Genomic DNA, 18462 nt, shown 5'->3' with positions numbered 1-18462 from the left:
ATATATGTACACACATTTAAAACCCCGCAAATCTTCCATTTAGAATATAATTCAGGGAAAGCTTACATGCAAAAATTTTCCAGTGGAAAACCTGTGATACATGAGTAATTTTGATGCTAATGCCATCCACCAGGCTGTCTAGCGTAAGGTGAGGGTCAGGCGTGGTGCTTGCAGTTTGGGTAGAGTTGAAGTAGTAGGTTTCTAATGGTCTGCAGACCTTGGCCAGCAGAAGGGTTCTGTGGACACTCACAGCAGATGGGCTCCTTTCACCCACCCAGGCTGAACTTGGAAACCCTTATTCTAAACTCCAGACCTACCCCAACTTAACTCTACCCGTGGCTCCACAGGTGAGAAAACTCAACGTTCGCCGTTGAGTCCTGCTGACATCAGCCCATGAGGTTCAGAAAACAAGCTTGATTTTCAGCTCCTTTTCCCCTAAGCTCTGAAGCCTGCATTCCTAGAGATGCCGAGGAGCGATGATGTCCAGTCACCCGCCCAGGGAGTGCAAAATTGATATTCTGCTTCGCTTCCAAGTAGTCACAAGGCACAAGAGGCTCCCTGAATCTTATTTCTCTCCTAAGAGATCAGACAAAATAAGGCAGAATATTACCCATAGCTCCATATGCCTGCACAGGATGTGAACTGTGATGCCGACAGTGCAGGACATCTTAGGAATACACAGAAAGCCTAGTGAAAAAAGGAGAAGGGAGTGATATGCAGCGAAAACTGCCATTCAAACATCCAAAATTAAAGGTACAGCTCAAAATAAAAAAAAAAAAAAAAAAAGAGACCTGCACAGGGAAGGAAAACAAGAACAAAAGGAGTTTAGCTGCATAATTACAAAGAAAACAAGAGAGGATCACCAACAGCAGGGTAGATACCTAAAAGCTAAAGGGATATGTTGCTTCAGTTTCCATAAGGAAGAAAATGTAAACCGGGGGGGGGGGGGGGAGCAGAGGCAGCACACAATGGCTAAGGGCATGGGTATGGAAATCACCGCATGCAACACGGCCACAAAACTCAAGATCTCTTTACCCTTCACTTCTGAAGGCAAAATAATCTCCATCACTTGCATCTATAGGCTTTTTAGCACAAAATCTGTAGGCTTTTTAGAGCAAATGCTAGTCATGAGCAACAAAAGACATGGAGGGACGCAGAAAATGGGTCAAAGTGCAAGGTAGGCATGCTATATGTAGACTAACCCGATATCTTTCATTGATAAGATATTTGCATTTGCAGACAAAGGAAAACTAATAAATCTTATCAACCTGGACTTTGGTAAAGCATTTGATTTGGTATTACCTAGATAATAATTAGTTAAACTCAGGAAGATGAGGCTTAACATAAACACTATACAATGCTAAAGGTATCTCATATTGGGGGTGAAACATGCTGATGGGGCTGATAGCAAAAGTATAGGACTGGAGGAATCGGTCTTAGTGAATCATTTTGTTAGCTAGCTCGACGCATTAAATGACTGGGGTATGAAATTTGCTAACACAATGTTGAGAGACATTTACAACAGAGAGGAAATCTTACAGGAGGAATTATATGATTTTTATGCCCTAGTAACAGACATGGCATGAAATGTAACAGCATAAAATCCAAGGACATGCACTGGGAGATTGATAAAATTTCTGCTGTAAATTAAAATTCATTGGCTACGAATAACAGAAGAAGAGCCACGTGCCTGACGTAGTTCTAAAAAGGTAAATGCAGTCTTACATGTAGCAAGCCACCTATTTCCAGGAACAATGAGTAAATATATAGAAGGCACCAGGTAAAATTCCGCTGAGCTTTTAGGGCATCATTCAGGTTATCAGTGTTCAGCAAGCCTGGATTCACACTGGGACAGGTACAGAGAATTGCCATCTGGATAATCAGAGGAAGAGAAAAGAGGAGATAAGAAAGTGTGTCTTGCTGAGCTTGGCAAAATAAAGGGATCCAATTCCCCTCTGTAATACATTCGGGGTTTAAGGCGGGTGGGTGAGAATAAGCACCAGCAGAGAAGAATCATTCACTTTTAAAGATGGTGTTTGTGCTGGAGCAGATAGCCATAAGGTGGATATGGGCATAAACTGGATATGAAATGAGGAGAGGGGCTATCACGGTGAGAGGAGTAACAGTCTCAAACAGCTCAGTAGGAGAAGAGGGGACAAAAAAACCTAACCAATTTTAGGATGGAGTACAATAAGGCTGTGAGCTGACAGCAAGAACTGGGCAGAGAGTGTCGTTCCAGGCCCAGCTCAGGCTGACCTGGGGAAGGAGAACAGAGGACTGGCCCTACCCCATACTCACCCCATTTACCCTACGCACCCAATAGAATAGGGTGCCCAAACATCACCAACCCGTGGCCAAGGAAGCAAAGCATGCAGTGGTTATACCTATACCACAGGGCAGAGCATACTGCCCTTTACCTCGCCCTCAGGTCCCTCTCTGCAGAGCACCCAGCCCCACTTCCCCTCCCTGCCCATCCTCTGCCTGCCGAGTTTGGCATTTCTGAGTCATGTCTTTCGGGGTGTTCAAAGACTCTGTTGCCATCATAGAAAGAGCTACAGCTGGGTAAGAAAAAAAATGCCCGTCAGCCGCCCTGGCTTTGCAGCACTGAGTTTTTTCTATTTGCAGGAGCTGCTAGGCAGGGGAAAACTGTTCAGCTGTGTAATCTCCAGCTGCTGACACGTGTGTGACCCATTAGGTGCGGAAGATCAGGTGAGCTTGGGTGGGGGTGGCCTAGGGAGGGTTGTCTTATCCTCCCTATTAAGTGGACTTAGCTTTTATGTCTGTTATGTACTAATGACTCACACTTGAGAGGTAACGCTTATGTGGGCTTATGTGAAAAACAAACATTGTGCCTTTGTGGGAAAGAACAGGATTCTTCTCCTTGCCTGATAAAACAACAGTTGTCAGCTGCTGTGTGCTATATGGCTCCAGGGCTCTGGACCCATTTCTCTGGGCCCTTCTGGGTCCCTGCGCAGCTCTGCCACTGAGCTGCCACTGAGACAGCCTTGACACCTGAACCTGCCTGCAGACCACCTGGGACAGACCACTGTGCGTAAACGCTCTCCTGTCCATCTCCACGGAGCAGTGACTGCTCAAATCCAGAGGGCAGTTCAGCAGCAGCAGCACAAGTTATCTACTTCCATGGCCAAGTAGTGTCACAGATGTATAAGCTAATGTGTGTACTCACAGTCCCAGGCTGCGTCCTCTGCTCTTCACAAGTGCTGCCATATCCATCTGCCTGCTCATCCCCTGCCAGTCTCACCCCTGCCAGCTTCTGCACACCGACCAAATGGTCAGTGCAACCTGGATGTGGAGGACACATAAATTCATCAGTCCAGAGGCCACCCGACTGATACAGTTCCCCTTTGTAATTAAAAGCTTCCACATTAATTTAGATGAAACCATTACAGTTTGCAATACTTAGTACTATGAAGACTAGGTACACCTTCTGTTAGTTATCAGAAGTTAGTTGCAGAAGCCAATGCTTCAGTGAGTGCGCCCTCCCCTTGGGGCCTGGGGACTCACCAGGGCAGAAGAGCTTGCAACAGGCAGAGGATTCTTGGAGGACGAACAGGGCAAGAAGGACGATGGCTCCGCCTCACCTCCACAGTAGCTCTTCACGGAACAGGGGGGAAATATATTAAAGGGAGAAGAGAGCTAAGAGGCACAGAGGAGCTGTACAGCCAGGGAAAGAGCAAATCCAGGTGAATAAGCAGGAGACCGGAGGAAACGCCTCTGGAACCGGAGAAAGGCTCTTGTGCTTTCGCTGTGCTCAAACTGTGCACATGGGTAATGCCTCTCCTCGAAGAGCTCCCCATCAGGCTTCACATGTGCCCAGGGTCCCAGCTACACCTTCCTTTTCAGGAACCTGTCCCGGTCATTTTCTCAAGATATTATTTTGCAGGATTTTGCCCTAGTTTGTTTGTTATGTCCCCAAATGCTCTCACTGCCATCAAGATGCACCAAATAGCTGAGCCGATGAAGCCAGTGGCAGGTGAGCTGAGCATATGTGTACCTCCAGAAACACCCACAGGCTTCTGAAACGCTGGCGGGCAGCCTCCCTCTGTGAATCACAGGGTCAGGCCTCCTCATCACACAGAGCCAGAAACCCGCTGAGCCAGGCTCCGGTGGCGCGAAAGCAGCAGATGCTGAGCCTGCAGCCCCCCGCCAGGGAAGGGAGCCTGGGCACAGCAGGACCAGGGGAAGCAGGAGTGCAACCGCAGGGAAGGCAGCAAATGCAGCTCTTTGGCTCAAAAATGAGAGAGAAGGCTGCTTTGACGAGGGGACAGGGTTTAGTGGAGGGCTGAGAGGTGAAATGCGGTGATTTGTAGGGCGTCATGCGCGATTGGACCATGTAGGGAAAAAGAACAACACTCCGTTTTGTCCTTCCTTGCAGATAACTTGTGTTTGATGTCCCGTATTAGGGACTGTGATATAGTCCATCACTGATGGTTTATCAGCTGTATTTTGCTCTGCAGATGCACTCATAACCTTTCTCTGGTGTGCTCCTCATCCGTCGGAAGAATTTGAGCATTAAGCATCTGTCTGGCAGGACGGGTGGGACTTTGAGGTGATTCTCACTGTCCCTAAGGGCCAAGCTTATATCCCTCCCAAACTCCGCCACCTCACCCATCCTGCCGAGACCCTCGGGGCGGCAGGAAGGTCCCACGCCGCGAGAAGAACTGGCCTCCCGCACCTTCCCCACGCAGGTCCTCATCCCCGCGGATTTCGGAGAAGGCACCATTTTCCCCGTTCCCCCTCCAGGGCACTGAGTCCCCCCGATCCCCGTCGGGCAGCCCCTGGGGACAAGGACCGGCCCAGACAGAAGGGCCGGGGCTGCCCCCCCCCGCTCACGGCCGTCCCTCCCGCAGGCGCCGGGGGCCGGGCGGGGAGGGGCGGTGCTGGCAGGCGGGCCGGGCCCAGCCGAGCCGTGCCCAGCCGAGCCGTGCCCAGCCGAGCCGCGCCGTGCCCAGCCGAGCCGCGCCGGGCCGGAGGGCAGCCCGCAGCATGTCGCCGCTCCGCGTCTGCATCGTCGGCTCGGGGAACTGGTGAGTGCCGCAGCGCGGGGGGGGCACCCTCCGTCCCCCCGGCCTCTCCCCCGCCCTCCCCCCTTCCCCACCCCTCCCTCTTTTCCCATCTCTTTCCTTTTTTTCTGCCCTTTTCCCGTTCCTTCCCTGTGTGTCCGCCCCCGCCCCCCCGCGCCGGGCCCGCTCCCCCCGCCGCCGCCGGGGCTCGGCAACAGGTCCGGGGCGGGGAGCGGCGGGGCCGGGGGCGGCGGAGGGTCTCCATGGTCCTGAAGGCGCGGCCCCGGTCCCCGTCGCGCCCTGCCTCGGCGCCGTGGGCTCCCGGGGCAGGGGCCGTCGCCCCTGCGGGATGCACCGGCCGGCGGGAGCTGGAAAGACGCGAGGCTCCGGCACGACCGGGGGCGTGTGGGCTGTTTAAAGCCTGGTTACAGGACAGCGAGATTCCAGAGGGGAGCAGGGCTGTGCCTCTCTAGTTGCGCGCGCCTGTGGCAGGGCCCAGCAGCTGAGATGTAAGCATTCGGTAGAGGAGAGCAGTGATGCTGCCTGCATCCCTTTGAAGGAACCGGGGCACAGGCTTCATTTAAAGCCACGACTGATTGGCACCTTTCGCTTCCATCCTCCTCAGCACGGGGGTTTGCATCTTGGTGCAGACGCAGCCCTGTAGAAGCAATGTGTTTGGGTCCCCCGTTGATCCTTATCCCCGTTCATAAGAATATATTTGCTGCTGCTCAGTCCTATCTAGCCTGGACAAAAACACGGCTCCCCGCAGCTCTGTGGGGACCAGTAAACCTTATCTCACTGGACTTCACATCTGACTTTTTTTATGGTTTATGTAAACCAAGCACAGACAGACCAACACATACGTGCATGCACTTGGCATTAGCAAACCCAGCCTCCGGGTAGTTCTGTGGATTGTTTTTGCACAAGGAGGGCAAGCCCCTTAAGAGTTTTAAAATATCTGACAGCTAAGTGGAAGCAAATGCCAAAAAAAATCAATAGGTGAGGGAGTGGTTGGTTGTGAGCTGCTGAGAATACAGCGTAGTTAAAGCATGGCTCTTTGCCTTCCTGCCTTGCAAAACCAGTCCACTGCTTCCTGAGCCTCCACATGCATGCTCTTTCTGGATCACAGGCTCTTTGCACATGACATCGCTCAGATATAGCCTTTCACATGTAACTGCACAGCCAAGTCTTCTTCGGGAACTCATCATCACTCATTTGGCGCTCTCTGGCCCTGACGGATGCAGTCCTGCCCCGCCATTTCTGCACCAGCAGTTCCCCGACTGCCGCTTTCACCATGTCATTCCAGCACTTGCATCCCTCCCCTGCTGCCCTCTTCTCCCTCACCTTAACCACGGGCATCCAAACCTGCACAGGCAGCCCGTTGTCACTTCCAAGCCCCGCAACAGCCACGGCCGCCTGTCTCGGAGTCCATTTTTACCTTTGGTCAGCCTACAGTGACAGCCTTCATCATTCTCTTGCTGCATCCTCAGGGAAGCACCTCCTGCCTTTCCCAGGCTGTCCCCTTGCCATAAGACATTTTCCAAAGCCACTTAGTTGTCTTCCTTCAGATCTGTACTCAAGAAAATGCTCTTTTTTTTCACATGTACGTACAAACTCAGAAAGAGTTATGCCACAGAGATCCAGAGACCCCGGCTCATTCAATACTTACTCATACTGCCTGTCTGCCTGGGCCCACCTCTTGCTTCCTACCATATACACAGGCTTTAAAATCTTTGGGAGGAGATAAATATTGTGCTCTGATGTTTAAAACACATCTATTCACAGCCTGTGTGGCAGAACACGTCATTTTAGCACAACATAGACATATAATCATTACCTTTGGCAAATATTTTTTCTTAGGTTCCTCCTGAATATGTGGGTGACAGTTCAGATCACTGCTCTTGAGCCTTTCCTGCAGCTCAGAAGCGTCGTTGACATGTGACGCAGCATGTTGCAATAGCTCATGTCAGCTGCAGAAGTTCAGCAGGTCACAAGGACTTACTAAGTCAACAATGCCAGGAGACTCATGAGTGATGTGGTTAAGTGAAGTAAGTGCTGCACCGCATTTCGCGGTTGCCAGCCAGGTGCGGGAGGGTTTGTGTTTACATTAATCATGGTTCAGTTATCTGCTTTTAAAAATAGACGTTTAATTCACTGCCTGGCCCTGCAGTATCCAAAAGCTCTCCCAGTCTTCTTAGACTCATTTGGACTGCAGAGTCCTCAGCGAAGATCCAGCTTGAACTAGGTTCTTGTCTTCAACATGGACAGATGGCCAGGCTTTTTATGGAGGTGCATGGAAGGAAAACAAGCACCACTAGTCATAAATTGAACCAGGGGAAGCTCTGACTCAATACATAACGAGAGAAAAAAAACCCAAACCCCAAACCTATGAGAATACTAACGCATTAGGCCCGGTTGCCCAGAGAGGAGGTGGCCCTTGGAGAGTTTTCAAGACTTGACTGAACAAAGCCCTGAGCAACCCATCTGAACTCAGTGTTGTTCCCACTTTGGAGACCTCTCATGGTCCCTTCCAACCTGAGCAATAGTATAATTAAAAAAATTTGGGGTGGTTGGCTAAGAAAGAGACGGGAGGAAGACACGATCAGCTTGAAGCATCTAAAGGAGAAAACCAATATTCTACCCTTCTGGAACAGAGATGGGCTTAAACTGCAGGAAGACAGACTTGGGTTAAACGTGAGGATGATCGTTCTGATGCTAAGGATAGCAAAGTCCTGGGATGGACTGGCTGGGGAAGGGAAGAGAGCTGCAACCGCTGAGGTCTTTAAGACCTCCTTGGAAAAACTCTTAGGAGTGGCATGAGTATATCTGACTGCCCTTTGTGCAGGGAAGGGACTAGCTGCTTCCTGGGTTCTGTTATGCTCTGTTTCTCACCAGATCTGATGTATGCCACAAACACTTTCATATTCACATATGTAAATAATGGGTCTTATTTGAGTGATTCTACATCAAAGCTTTCTCATTATACTGATAGGAAACCTCCAGATAAAAGCTTTCTTTTTCTTAGCAATATGTAAATTGCTTCCAACAGGAATTAACATAATTGGGGAAAAAAGCCCTGATTGGCAGTTTTCATTTACTTTTAAAAATTATCTAAGTGGAGTTCTCTGCCTTCTATTAATCTTCACTAAACTGAGTTTTGGAGAAAATAAAACCATGGCAGAGTCTTTATACTTGAGCGTCCTTGGTTTTGTTTGCATATTCAGCCCTCTTCTGCCAAGCCTGTGTAGTCTACTGAACACCACCTTCACAGACAAAGCAATTCTTCTTCCCAAGGCTGATCAGCCGTGATGGAATTTTAACTGGGCTAAGTAAAACAGCACGTCAGGTTTTGAACTGTGTTTTGTGGTGAGGTATCTTCCCTGATGACTACTCAATGCCTTTTAAACATTAAACCTTTTCTCCCCCAAATCCTCATCCATCTAAAGAGAAACCAAATAAAAATACTGTAATCTATGGAGCCACCTTTATGCCTGAGATACCTTCACTGATATCTTGTCGATAGGAAAATATTTGGGTGGCAGCATCCAAGCACGGTGGTAACGACAGCTCTGCTAGAAGGTTAGATTTATCTACTGAGAGTTGCGAGTCCCGTTCAGGATTTCAGAGGTTAAAGCTGGAGTCTGCATCTTTCAACAGAAAATCATATGAACTTGGTACATAGCTAGAAAAGCTATTTTTATGGATAGGCTTGAGGTCTAAGTTCATCGTCCAGGTTGTGCTGGACTCCAGCCAGAGTCTCCCATCTCAATTGTGCTCCCTGTTGGTAGCAGGGCAAGAGAACTGGAATATAAGTCAATTTAAAGATAATACATCTCTTACAGAAAAGGTTCACCCCTAAAACATTTCCCTACCTATTTTAAAGGACCAGACCCAATCACCCCTTTTTAGAAAGAAAGCATTAGGGCAGCTCAGGATACAGCATATAGTCAGCACTCAGCAAAGTGAAATCTGATCTCAGTAGGATTTCTTTATCATTAAAGATTAAGATGAAGCCCATATTCTTTTATTGCTTATTGAGCAATTTAGCCTTGTGCAAACCTGTTACATCAAAAATACGGTTGAGCCAAGGAGAGGCAACTACAACATGGTTTCCCTTTGAACCACTGACAGCACGGACCTACCTGGACTTAGTCTTGGATATACTTGAGACCTTTATCAGTTCCAGAAAACACACCACTGCTAAATCCTTTTCATGCTCCTCGTTGCATGTGTGTTACAAGTGGGTCAGAGGGCAAGAGCGTTGCAACCAGAGCTCCTCTTTCAGTAGCGTTAGTAGAATAGCCAGTACTTGAAAGATTATCATTAAAATGGGAAGGGGAAGAGAGGAATAAAAATAATCAGCCCTTCTCCCCATATAACTGAAAGGGCATTAAGCAGTACTTGCGATATTTTCTGCAGGGAATAATTCCCTCTTGCCAAGAAAACAAGTGAATGTTTGCAAGGCTACAGTGGTGGATGGGGAAATAAAACTATTGTCTGAAGTGAGGTTAAAAAAATGCTCGGCATGACTGAAGAACAGTAAACTGGATAGTTAAAATATCCTTAGGGTGCAACTATTACAGGTCCTGTTACAGTGATAATTAGAACAATAAATAAAGAGAAAACATCGGGTTGAAGATTTATTTTTTTTTTTAAGAAAAGAACAATTTCTGAGGATTTAGTTCTCACACAAAACCCTTACTGCAACTGTTTGGTTATTGGTAGGGAAGCGGGATGCATCTATTTTAGATGAGATACACAAAGACTGTCGCAGCAAGATCGTTCAGCAGTGCTTTGCTACCTGGATTATTTTGCATTTGTTGGTCCTCAGAAAAAAAGAATTACCTGAGCGACAAGAGAGATTTTAATCCCAGACACTGTATTTTTAGTGCTGTTGATGGTATATCCCATTCCCACTCTACAGTCTTTGATATGACTTCAGATCCCTTATTACAGTTACATTTTCTCTAGTTCTACTTTCTGTGGTTTTAAACTGAGGGGGTTTGGTGGAGGGTGGTGGATAAAGCTTTCTGGGAAATGTAGCAGCGCCTGAACAGCTTGATATCACAGGCCTTTTACGAGTTACCATGTTTAAAGTAATTTGTGTTTCCAACTCACAATAAAACTGTTTGTTTCCTATTAGTTACTTCAATTATTTTCTTTTTAAAGGGGATCAGCCATAGCAAGAATCATTGGCAAAAATGTCCAGAACTCCAACAGATTTGATCCTACTGTCAAGATGTGGGTATTTGAAGAGATCATCAATGGAAGAAAACTCTCAGAAATAATCAACCAGGAACATGAAAATGTTAAATATCTGCCTGGATACAAGATACCCAAAAATGTGGTAAGTTCGGGGCGGGGGGGGGGGAAATCACAGAAATATTGTTATTCTTTATAAGGGAGGCAGCATCTGGCAAAATTAAAATTAGGAAGTAATTCTCTCTTTTTTCTTCTGGTTTGCCACTTAACTCGCTCAATTTTAATTATGCTGGAACATAACTCCCTTCTGTGACTTCTGCTTGTCTCATATGTCACATGCGACTTCAAACGCCCAACTGCATCGTGTGCTGGAAACGCACCCTCCTCCTCGCCGCAGAAATCAGCGTAACTCCAGAAATGGCAGGCAGAGATCTGTCTACACAGAGCTGAGATGTTTCAAACCCACAGCATCTTCTGTAAGAAAAAGGCAAAGCTACTGCTCTCCCTTCTTCTAAAAAAGAAATCAACAGCACCGCTAACAGCCGTGGCTTACAAGAAGATGAATGAGCTATTGGCTCATGGGTGCTTTTTGGATAGCAACACACTGCTATAATTAATAATACTGTAAATTCCACCAAAATGACAAATTTTGTGAACATTTAAAATACCAAATTTGCATCTCTACTTAAATTACTCAGCTTAGATAATTTATAGCTACTGAAGCAAGCAGGGTGAGGGGTTTTGGCTGTTCAAGATTTTGCCAAGTGCCGCTGTTTTGTGAATTAAAGAAAGTAGCACTGCGTTTCTAGAACAGTAGCAGTTGTAAAAGGAAGTTAAGATGCTGCACGTGGTGGGTCTCTTTGCTTGGAGAGTGGTTATATTTAGCACTCCATTTAATGCTGTGATTGCATATTTGCACTCCTGTGGTTTGAACTTGGCACGCAGCTCTCCTGGGTTAGAATTGACTTGTCACTGTTATTTTTACAACCTTCCAGCAGATCAACAGGCTTGTCATCACCACTTGAGATCAGCCTCATCCTGTCTATAGCAAAGTCTGAGGCTTCACCAGCAGAAATGAGCTGGATTCAGTAAAGCCTGGAGAGACCCTCACATCTTCATCTCTGACTGAGGGGAAAAAAAAAACCCTCCCTAATTTTTTCCTTGTGTTGCTCTGCAACATTTTGGAGAGACAGGAGCACTGTCTGTACAGCGCTGCCAGCCTCTGCCCTGCTCCTGCTTTGCCATTTTCCCAGAGAAGTAGCCTTGCTGGCAGCAGTTCTGGTTCTCCCGCCGGGAATCCTGCTCGCTCTAAGGCTACGTCCAAGGGCAACGTTTGCTCTGATTGTAAACTGTCCGTGATAGCAGGCTCACATTCACCTGCCATTGCCTCCATAGGCTGGCTGGAATTGTTGTTCTGAGTAATGCCAGCATTTGGAGGAAGATACAGCTTGCTAGTTAAATGTGTTGTACAGGTTTTTGTAACTACTGGTCAAGTTACCATATATTCAAAACAAAGGCACATACCCCCCAAAGATGATGATAGTCTCTGCCTTTTGGTAGTTTATTCCTGAGTAACTCTCAGCTGGTGACCTAGGGAAACTAAAGGCTGCCAGAAGATGCTCTGTCTCACCACTCTGCTTTGCTCCCGTGCTCCCCAGTGCTACCGCTCATTCTGGAAGAGCTGTAGAGTGTTGCTCGGTATCTTCAGAAGCCACCCAAAGAAGCTGAACCAGCAAAAGGGCTTCCCAGAATGGTGCAAGTCTAGAAAGAATATCATCCTCCCCAGATTATCCACATAAGGCTGGGATGGGAGACAAGTTAAAAGAAAAAAAAAAAAATCTAAACCTAAAAAAAATTAGGCTTTCAGAAGAGAGCTGCAGCTGCTCACATGAAGAGCTACCAGCTACACAACAGTGCCAGTTAAAATTAAGGACATTTGCAACACACTGCAATGGCTTCGGCACATTGCTATCTTGCAAGGTGTGAGCATTCCTACCTGGGTCTCATTTCAGTTGTCACTTGTCGCAGGTGGCTGTACCGGATGTGGTCGAAGCAACAAATGGGGCAGATATTTTAATATTTGTTCTGCCACACCAATTCATTGGACGAATCTGTGAGCAGATCGCAGGCCAGATAAAACCAGGGACATTCGGGATTTCATTGATCAAGGTAAGCTGTCATCTCTACAAGACTCAATCTGTACGGACTAAATAAGTATCTTCTACCTAAGGGTAGGAGCTCCTGTCCTCAGCTGCACGCTCTGCATAAACACGAGCGTTTCTTTCTGCAAGAGTTAAAACTTACCCAGCCTCTGCCAGCCCTTCTGCTGCTCACGTGGCCACAGAGAGGAATGGATGGGGCAACCCAGCTGGGCTTAGAGTAACTGTCTTTGCCAGCTGTCTTTAGCCTGGATCCGTTCCCACTTGGACAAGCACGAAGGTGAAAATGGGCAGAGAGAGGGCTACATAAGCTGGTGCTGCTGCCAGAAAAAATACTCATCAGACTGCAGCCTCAATTAACTCTTAAAGTTTTCAGACTGCAATACCAGCTCTTCCCCCTTTTTTCCCCCTATAGAAATTATCTCACAAGCAGCAGTACAGAGGGGGGGAGAGGAAGGAAGTTCCTGCAAATTTCCTTTTCTTTAGCTTAAAAGAACCCTGAAGACAGTTCAGTACATTCCTTAATGCCAATGAAGCACTCAATTTAATGCTTAATGCTTAGCTCTTGCAAAAAAGCCACTGCTTGTAGGCTTAATTTAAAAGTCTGGTTCGGTACTACAGAAGTTTAACACAACGGAAAAATATAGCATCAAAGAAAGCCTCAGGACAGCAGCACTGGATCTGAGGCCTCTTGCAGGGTTACCTTGACTGTCGCTACCTTCTCCCTGAACTTGCCTTGAATTCGCAGTTATCAAAGTACAAACCCAGAGCATTTGTATTAATGGCTAATGCTAGTGAATTTAAGACCCAAATCCTTCCAATTAAAACTGGAGAGCTGCAGGCAATAGGACACCTTCTGCTTTACCAGTGCTCTACTGCTGTCATTTTCCTATTCCAATAACTTGGCTTTGACTATTGTCTTCTATTCAGGGGATCGATGAGGGTCCTGACGGCCTGAAGCTCATATCTGACCTCATTCGAGAGAAACTGAAAATAGAAATCAGTGTGCTTATGGGGGCCAACATAGCCAAAGAAGTGGCTGATGAGCAGTTCTGTGAAACCACCATTGGTAACTATTGCAAAGAGCAGATCAGAGCCGCTAGCTGTGGTTTAATGTCACCTGTGGCTGGGCAACAGGATAACCTCTGGAGGTAGCAGTGGGACACAATGGGTCCCACGTGGCTCCCGAGTGGTGCGGTGGGTGCAGGGCCCCCTGAGCTTGTTCAGGGAGGCAGCGTGATTTCCAGGGAGTTCGGTGCTGGCAGGATCAGATCCAAACTGACAGCGGGTTTCAGTGCTCAGAGCTAATTTAATCCATTAAAAAATTACAGCTTAATCCTGTTTCTGTAGGAGTTGGCAAGAGCCACCTTTTGTGTCTGTACAGCTCAGCACTGAGTACATCAGCAGCTGACACACTGTACAGTCTAGACAGAGAATTGCAATCAGAAGCTTGTATGTGCTCATGCTCCCTGAGGTGTATTTCTCCATCTTCAAATTTCTTTGTTTAAAAAAAAAACACCACCACCACGACAAAGAAACACAACAAAAAAACCCCCACAAACCAGAAACATTCTGTTCCTCCCTCCCATTCAGACTGCTTGCCAAGCTGTAGCCTCAGATCCTCCTAGAACTGGGTCTGACTTGACTTGCAAAGTTCATCCGCTAGTTTTTAACACCCATTGATTTTTAAAATCAGCAGAAATTAAAGTTACATCCTTCCATAGCTAGGGAAGACAAAAAAAGAAAAATTGTTGTATTTCTGTTCCTTTGCCTTGCAAAGGTTACAGTAATAGTGAAAACCGTACCAGCTGGGCATTTGTTGCTGGCAGAGTGACTAGGCATGAAAAGGACTAGACATGTTTAGGAGAGTTGAACGATATTAATTTTCTTGGGGGGAATTTAACTTCTGTTGGCCCAGTTTGAAGCCACACTGTGATGACGACTGTGCAAAGAGCTTTGTCCCTCACTTTTGTCCTTGTGGAAAGCCCGATAGCCCAGAAACAACCACCTCAAAGGGAGTGGGTATCCCCCAGTATCAAGTGTTGCAAAGGACAAGAAGCAAACCCAAAGTTTCTCGTGAGCTGGGGCACAAACCGCATAGCTACCAGAGCGCTCTTGCCCAGGCTTTTTAATACTCAAAAATACTGAGTGCCCAGAACCCCTCCAAGTGCAACAGCTAGAAAATGCTACAGCTCCTCACCACTGAGCTCTCCCTGAAGGAAACCAAGTTGCCTTGTACAGAAATGAAGCGAAACTCCATTCAAAAGCCTTTTCCCAGCTGCCTACCCTTCCTCTCAATACCTAGGGTAAGCGCACTAATGACACGATACATCCCCTCTGCAGAATTGGTAACAAAAATGTTTGAGCAATGCCAACGCGCAACTTCATCATCTGTGGGTCTTCCTGTAATTGGGAATTAATTGGGCATTAATCATTTGAACTCATAATAACACTTAGCAATTATACTGGTTTACATTTTCAAAGCAGCAATTATACTGTTGTGCTGCCCAAAGCGAGTTGTAAATATAATCTTTTGCAAGGTTTGTGATTATACAAGCGTTCTCAGGCAGAAAGCTGCATTAGGTGCTATCTACTTTTCAGCTCTTTAAAGTGTTATTAAGCGATGCTTGGTCCGTGACCTGGGACTTGCATACATTTTAACACTGGCTTCCAGCAGCAGGAACTGCTGTCACGCAAATCTCTTGTTTAGCAACCCCCAGTTATTGGGACCACAAAACCTACAGTGGTCGCTGGGACCTTATTTCAGGTTTCAGTTAACTGCATGTACTCTGAGACATTGCAAAAGTTCCCTAACTTTCATCCTTCCTTCCCACAGGGTGCAAAAACGAAAGACAAGGGGAGATCTTTAAAGAACTAATGCAGACTCCCAATTTCAGGATTACCGTGGTGCTCGACTCTGATACAGTGGAGCTTTGTGGAGCCTTAAAAGTGAGTGATTTCAAACCAAAATGTTTTTATTAGGGCCACATTCTACCCTCACCCAAGCCCTCTGTAAGCCACAGGGTCTAATTTGAGTCCTGACACCGTATGAGTGAGCGAACACAGACAAGATGTCCGTGTGCCAATTTTCCAATCTGTTAAAAAGGGAAAATTTACTTAAAAATATAACTGCTAACAAAGCATTTCAAAATAATTGTATTTTTATCTGTATTTAAACGGAGGCACCTCTGCTTCCGAGGGCAGAATTCTGTCCACTGTATTGTCTTGTCTGCATATTGTAAGCACATGGAACAGAGACTTTTAGTACGTATAGTAGCTCCCACTAATAACTTTCTTCCACAGTTCAAGTAGTAACCTGCTACAAAGTTTGCATCAGAAGCGATGCTCTGTGTTGGCAGCGCATCTGTGGTGTTCGGTGATGCCCACGGTGAGATCCCAGACCAGATCAGAGCAATACCAAAATTACCGAGTTTCCAATGAGATGGCACTTGAGTGAGATTCAGAGATTGCTTTTAAATGTGCTGAAAGCGACTCCAGCCTGCGATCCTTTGTAGTTTTTTATACATTCAACCATTTGTACTTCAATATCTCACCTTTCCTTGGGGGAGGTGGCATTACTGACTAGGAAAGAATTGGTCCTGTTTAACCTTACATACAAAAAGAAAAGTTTCTTTACACACAGAACCCTAGATTTTGCTTTCAGCCACAGACTGGAACTGGGGGCAGGCACAGAGGGGAGAGAGGTTGTTTCTGCTTTGTGGGAGATCTTTGCTCTTCTTGCAATCATTGCTTTGGCATTGCCTTTATTAACAAAATAAAAAATCTGCACTGGGGCACATGTGTGCCTGGAGCAAACACTTCAACAGCAGTACTAGTGACATGTTACTCAAATACAGTGACCTACACTTATTTAGGGGCTGGGAATTGGGAGGTGAGAAGGGAAGTGTGCAGGACGATGGTGAGGAGTTGTAAAGATGTTTAGGAGCCTGAGAGATTTGTTTAGGCTGTAGAAAAGGGCAATTCTACTGACCGTTTTTGCAGGGAAAAACCAAAATTTGACCTACTGCAGCATCAGTACCTAGAACCCATGTCTGTTTAAATTGGAGACCCACACAGAAAACCTGGAAAGGCATGACTCCATGTGGGATATTTTAAATAGTTAAAACAGTAAGGTCAGTGATTCCCACTTGGAACTAGCAGAAAAACAAAACATAAATTGCATGCACACTACATGATTGAAATATTATTACATTAAACAAGCTGCTTTGATTTTTGCCTGTGGGAATAACAGAATATTTTATAATAATCTTCTAGAAACACAGCTACTCTTGTTCAACAATATTTGGCTGTCTACCTTCTTCATAACATAAGCTCATGGCCACTGGAAATGGAACCATCTTCTGGTGGATGGGGTGAAGACAGATTTGTAGGGTTTTCTTAAAGCTCAGTGCATGCTGATGAACCACACCTCTTGCCTGACTGTCTCTTTTCCTCCTCTATATTTCACATTAAACCTCTTTTAGAACATCGTAGCCGTGGGAGCCGGCTTCTGCGATGGACTGGATTTCGGTGATAATACAAAGGCAGCAGTTATACGCTTGGGCCTTATGGAAATGGTGGCCTTTGCCAAGATGTTCTGCAGGGGACCAGTATCAATAGCCACTTTTCTGGAAAGCTGCGGGGTCGCTGATCTGATCACTACCTGCTATGGGGGACGCAACAGAAGAGTAGCAGAAGCCTTTGCTCGCACAGGAAAAGTAAGGAGGGTTTTGAAATATTTTACACTAACACATAAAGAAATCCTTCTCTGTTTTACAAAAGCATCATTTGCTGTTTACCTTCTTGCTAACTGCTGGTATCGCAGCAGTATCCCCTGATTCAAGTAATCAGTCTCCTCTTTTCTAGTCCATTGAGGAACTGGAAAATGAGATGCTGAACGGACAAAAGCTGCAAGGTCCTCAGACCTCAGCCGAAGTCTTCAAGATTCTGAAACAGAAAAATATGCTCGATAAGTAAGTGTTCTGATTTAAAAAATCAACTGATCAACAAAAAAATTGTGAGTGATTCATAATGTCCTTAAGGTAGTTGTGTTTAATTATCTTGTTAATTTCTGCAACAACTGCTTTCTGCATCCTGGGCCACCGTTAGAGCTCACTGCACCTGACTCCTCATTGCCATGGTCAGTAGAATAGGATGAAGGCTACACAGCATTAGAAGAAACAAGCCACAGACATACAAGAAAAACAATAATCCAAAGGAGCTATCCAGACATCCCTGTCCCCCTAAACAAGAGTGAAGGCCATACACAGAGTGAGCTCGCAAACACGAGCTGTGGGTCAAAGGGTTTCTTGTTCTCAGTATATCACTGTCACAGCTTGCAGCAATACTGCTCTCGGTGCAAACCCTAACGAGGTTATCTCAGTACAAAATTCAGGAGCGCACTCCTAAGCAAAAAAATTTATACACATTGAATAGGTAATATGCACCTATATCAATGCTTTAGCACCACAAATAATGCTGAGATAAAAAGTACTTCTAATCGTTTGGGATGAATTATGATTAGTTATAATGTGAAACCTTTGTCTCAGCTTACACAATAGGAAAGCTAAACTTCCCTCCATCCCATTCCCTCTTGTACATCAGGAGTACTGAGCGGTCAACACCACTAAATGAATACTTTTTAAAAAATCTTACTAAAATTATAGCAGATATAGCAGATTTGAGTGGCATTATCTTTCAAAAATTGAGAAAAGAAAAGCTCATTTTGACAGGATGTGAATCACAGAATCAAAATTTGATCTAATTAAGTACCCTATAATTGTATTTAGTAACACACTCAGCTCCAAGTCATGCAGTGGACTCATTTTTTACCACATAATGGCTAAGACAGCTTGCAGAAGAAAAAGAACCCTTTACACCAGGGAAAGAAAATCATTAGACATTGTCATTCTTTTTCGTCTTTGAGAGATCAGCAATGAATGCAAATAATATATGCATTTTGCACACAGGAGGAAACAGAGGATATGCAATTCAATGTTTTTTGTAAATAAAAAATACTGGATAAGAGTTTTGTCTCCAAAACAGCTCTTCTCTGCTGTCACCCTCAAAAATTGCCC

The 18462-nt window shown here is 45.9% G+C and overlaps 2 protein-coding genes across 3 annotated transcripts in view; one reads left to right on the top strand and one right to left on the bottom strand.

Annotated features, from left to right (window-relative positions):
- Positions 1–6752, bottom strand: part of OSBPL11 (oxysterol binding protein like 11) — a 58454-nt gene extending 51702 nt beyond the window's left edge. Inside the window, exon 1 of one of the 2 annotated variants that reach the window (XM_064451160.1) lies at positions 6694–6752. In XM_064451160.1, coding sequence (XP_064307230.1) covers positions 6694–6737 — 44 coding nt within the window. In that variant the 5' untranslated portion in view covers positions 6738–6752. Of the gene's footprint in view, positions 1–3187; positions 3301–6693 lie in introns of those variants that run through there. The other variant, XM_064451159.1, reaches the window with a different exon arrangement.
- The window catches only part of LOC104046397 (glycerol-3-phosphate dehydrogenase 1-like protein), a 15838-nt gene continuing 2286 nt past the window's right edge, over positions 4911–18462 (top strand). Inside the window, exons 1-7 of the mRNA XM_064451166.1 lie at positions 4911–5048; positions 10194–10371; positions 12255–12395; positions 13316–13454; positions 15222–15334; positions 16870–17103; positions 17252–17358. Coding sequence (XP_064307236.1) covers positions 5008–5048; positions 10194–10371; positions 12255–12395; positions 13316–13454; positions 15222–15334; positions 16870–17103; positions 17252–17358 — 953 coding nt within the window. The 5' untranslated portion in view covers positions 4911–5007. The remainder of the gene's footprint in view (positions 5049–10193; positions 10372–12254; positions 12396–13315; positions 13455–15221; positions 15335–16869; positions 17104–17251; positions 17359–18462) is intronic.

Source organism: Phalacrocorax carbo, chromosome 5, assembly GCF_963921805.1.
Source record: "Phalacrocorax carbo chromosome 5, bPhaCar2.1, whole genome shotgun sequence".
NCBI classification, from domain to species: Eukaryota; Metazoa; Chordata; class Aves; order Suliformes; family Phalacrocoracidae; genus Phalacrocorax; species Phalacrocorax carbo.
Note: the sequence above shows the minus strand (reverse complement) of the source record. Positions and strands in the feature narration are given on the sequence as shown.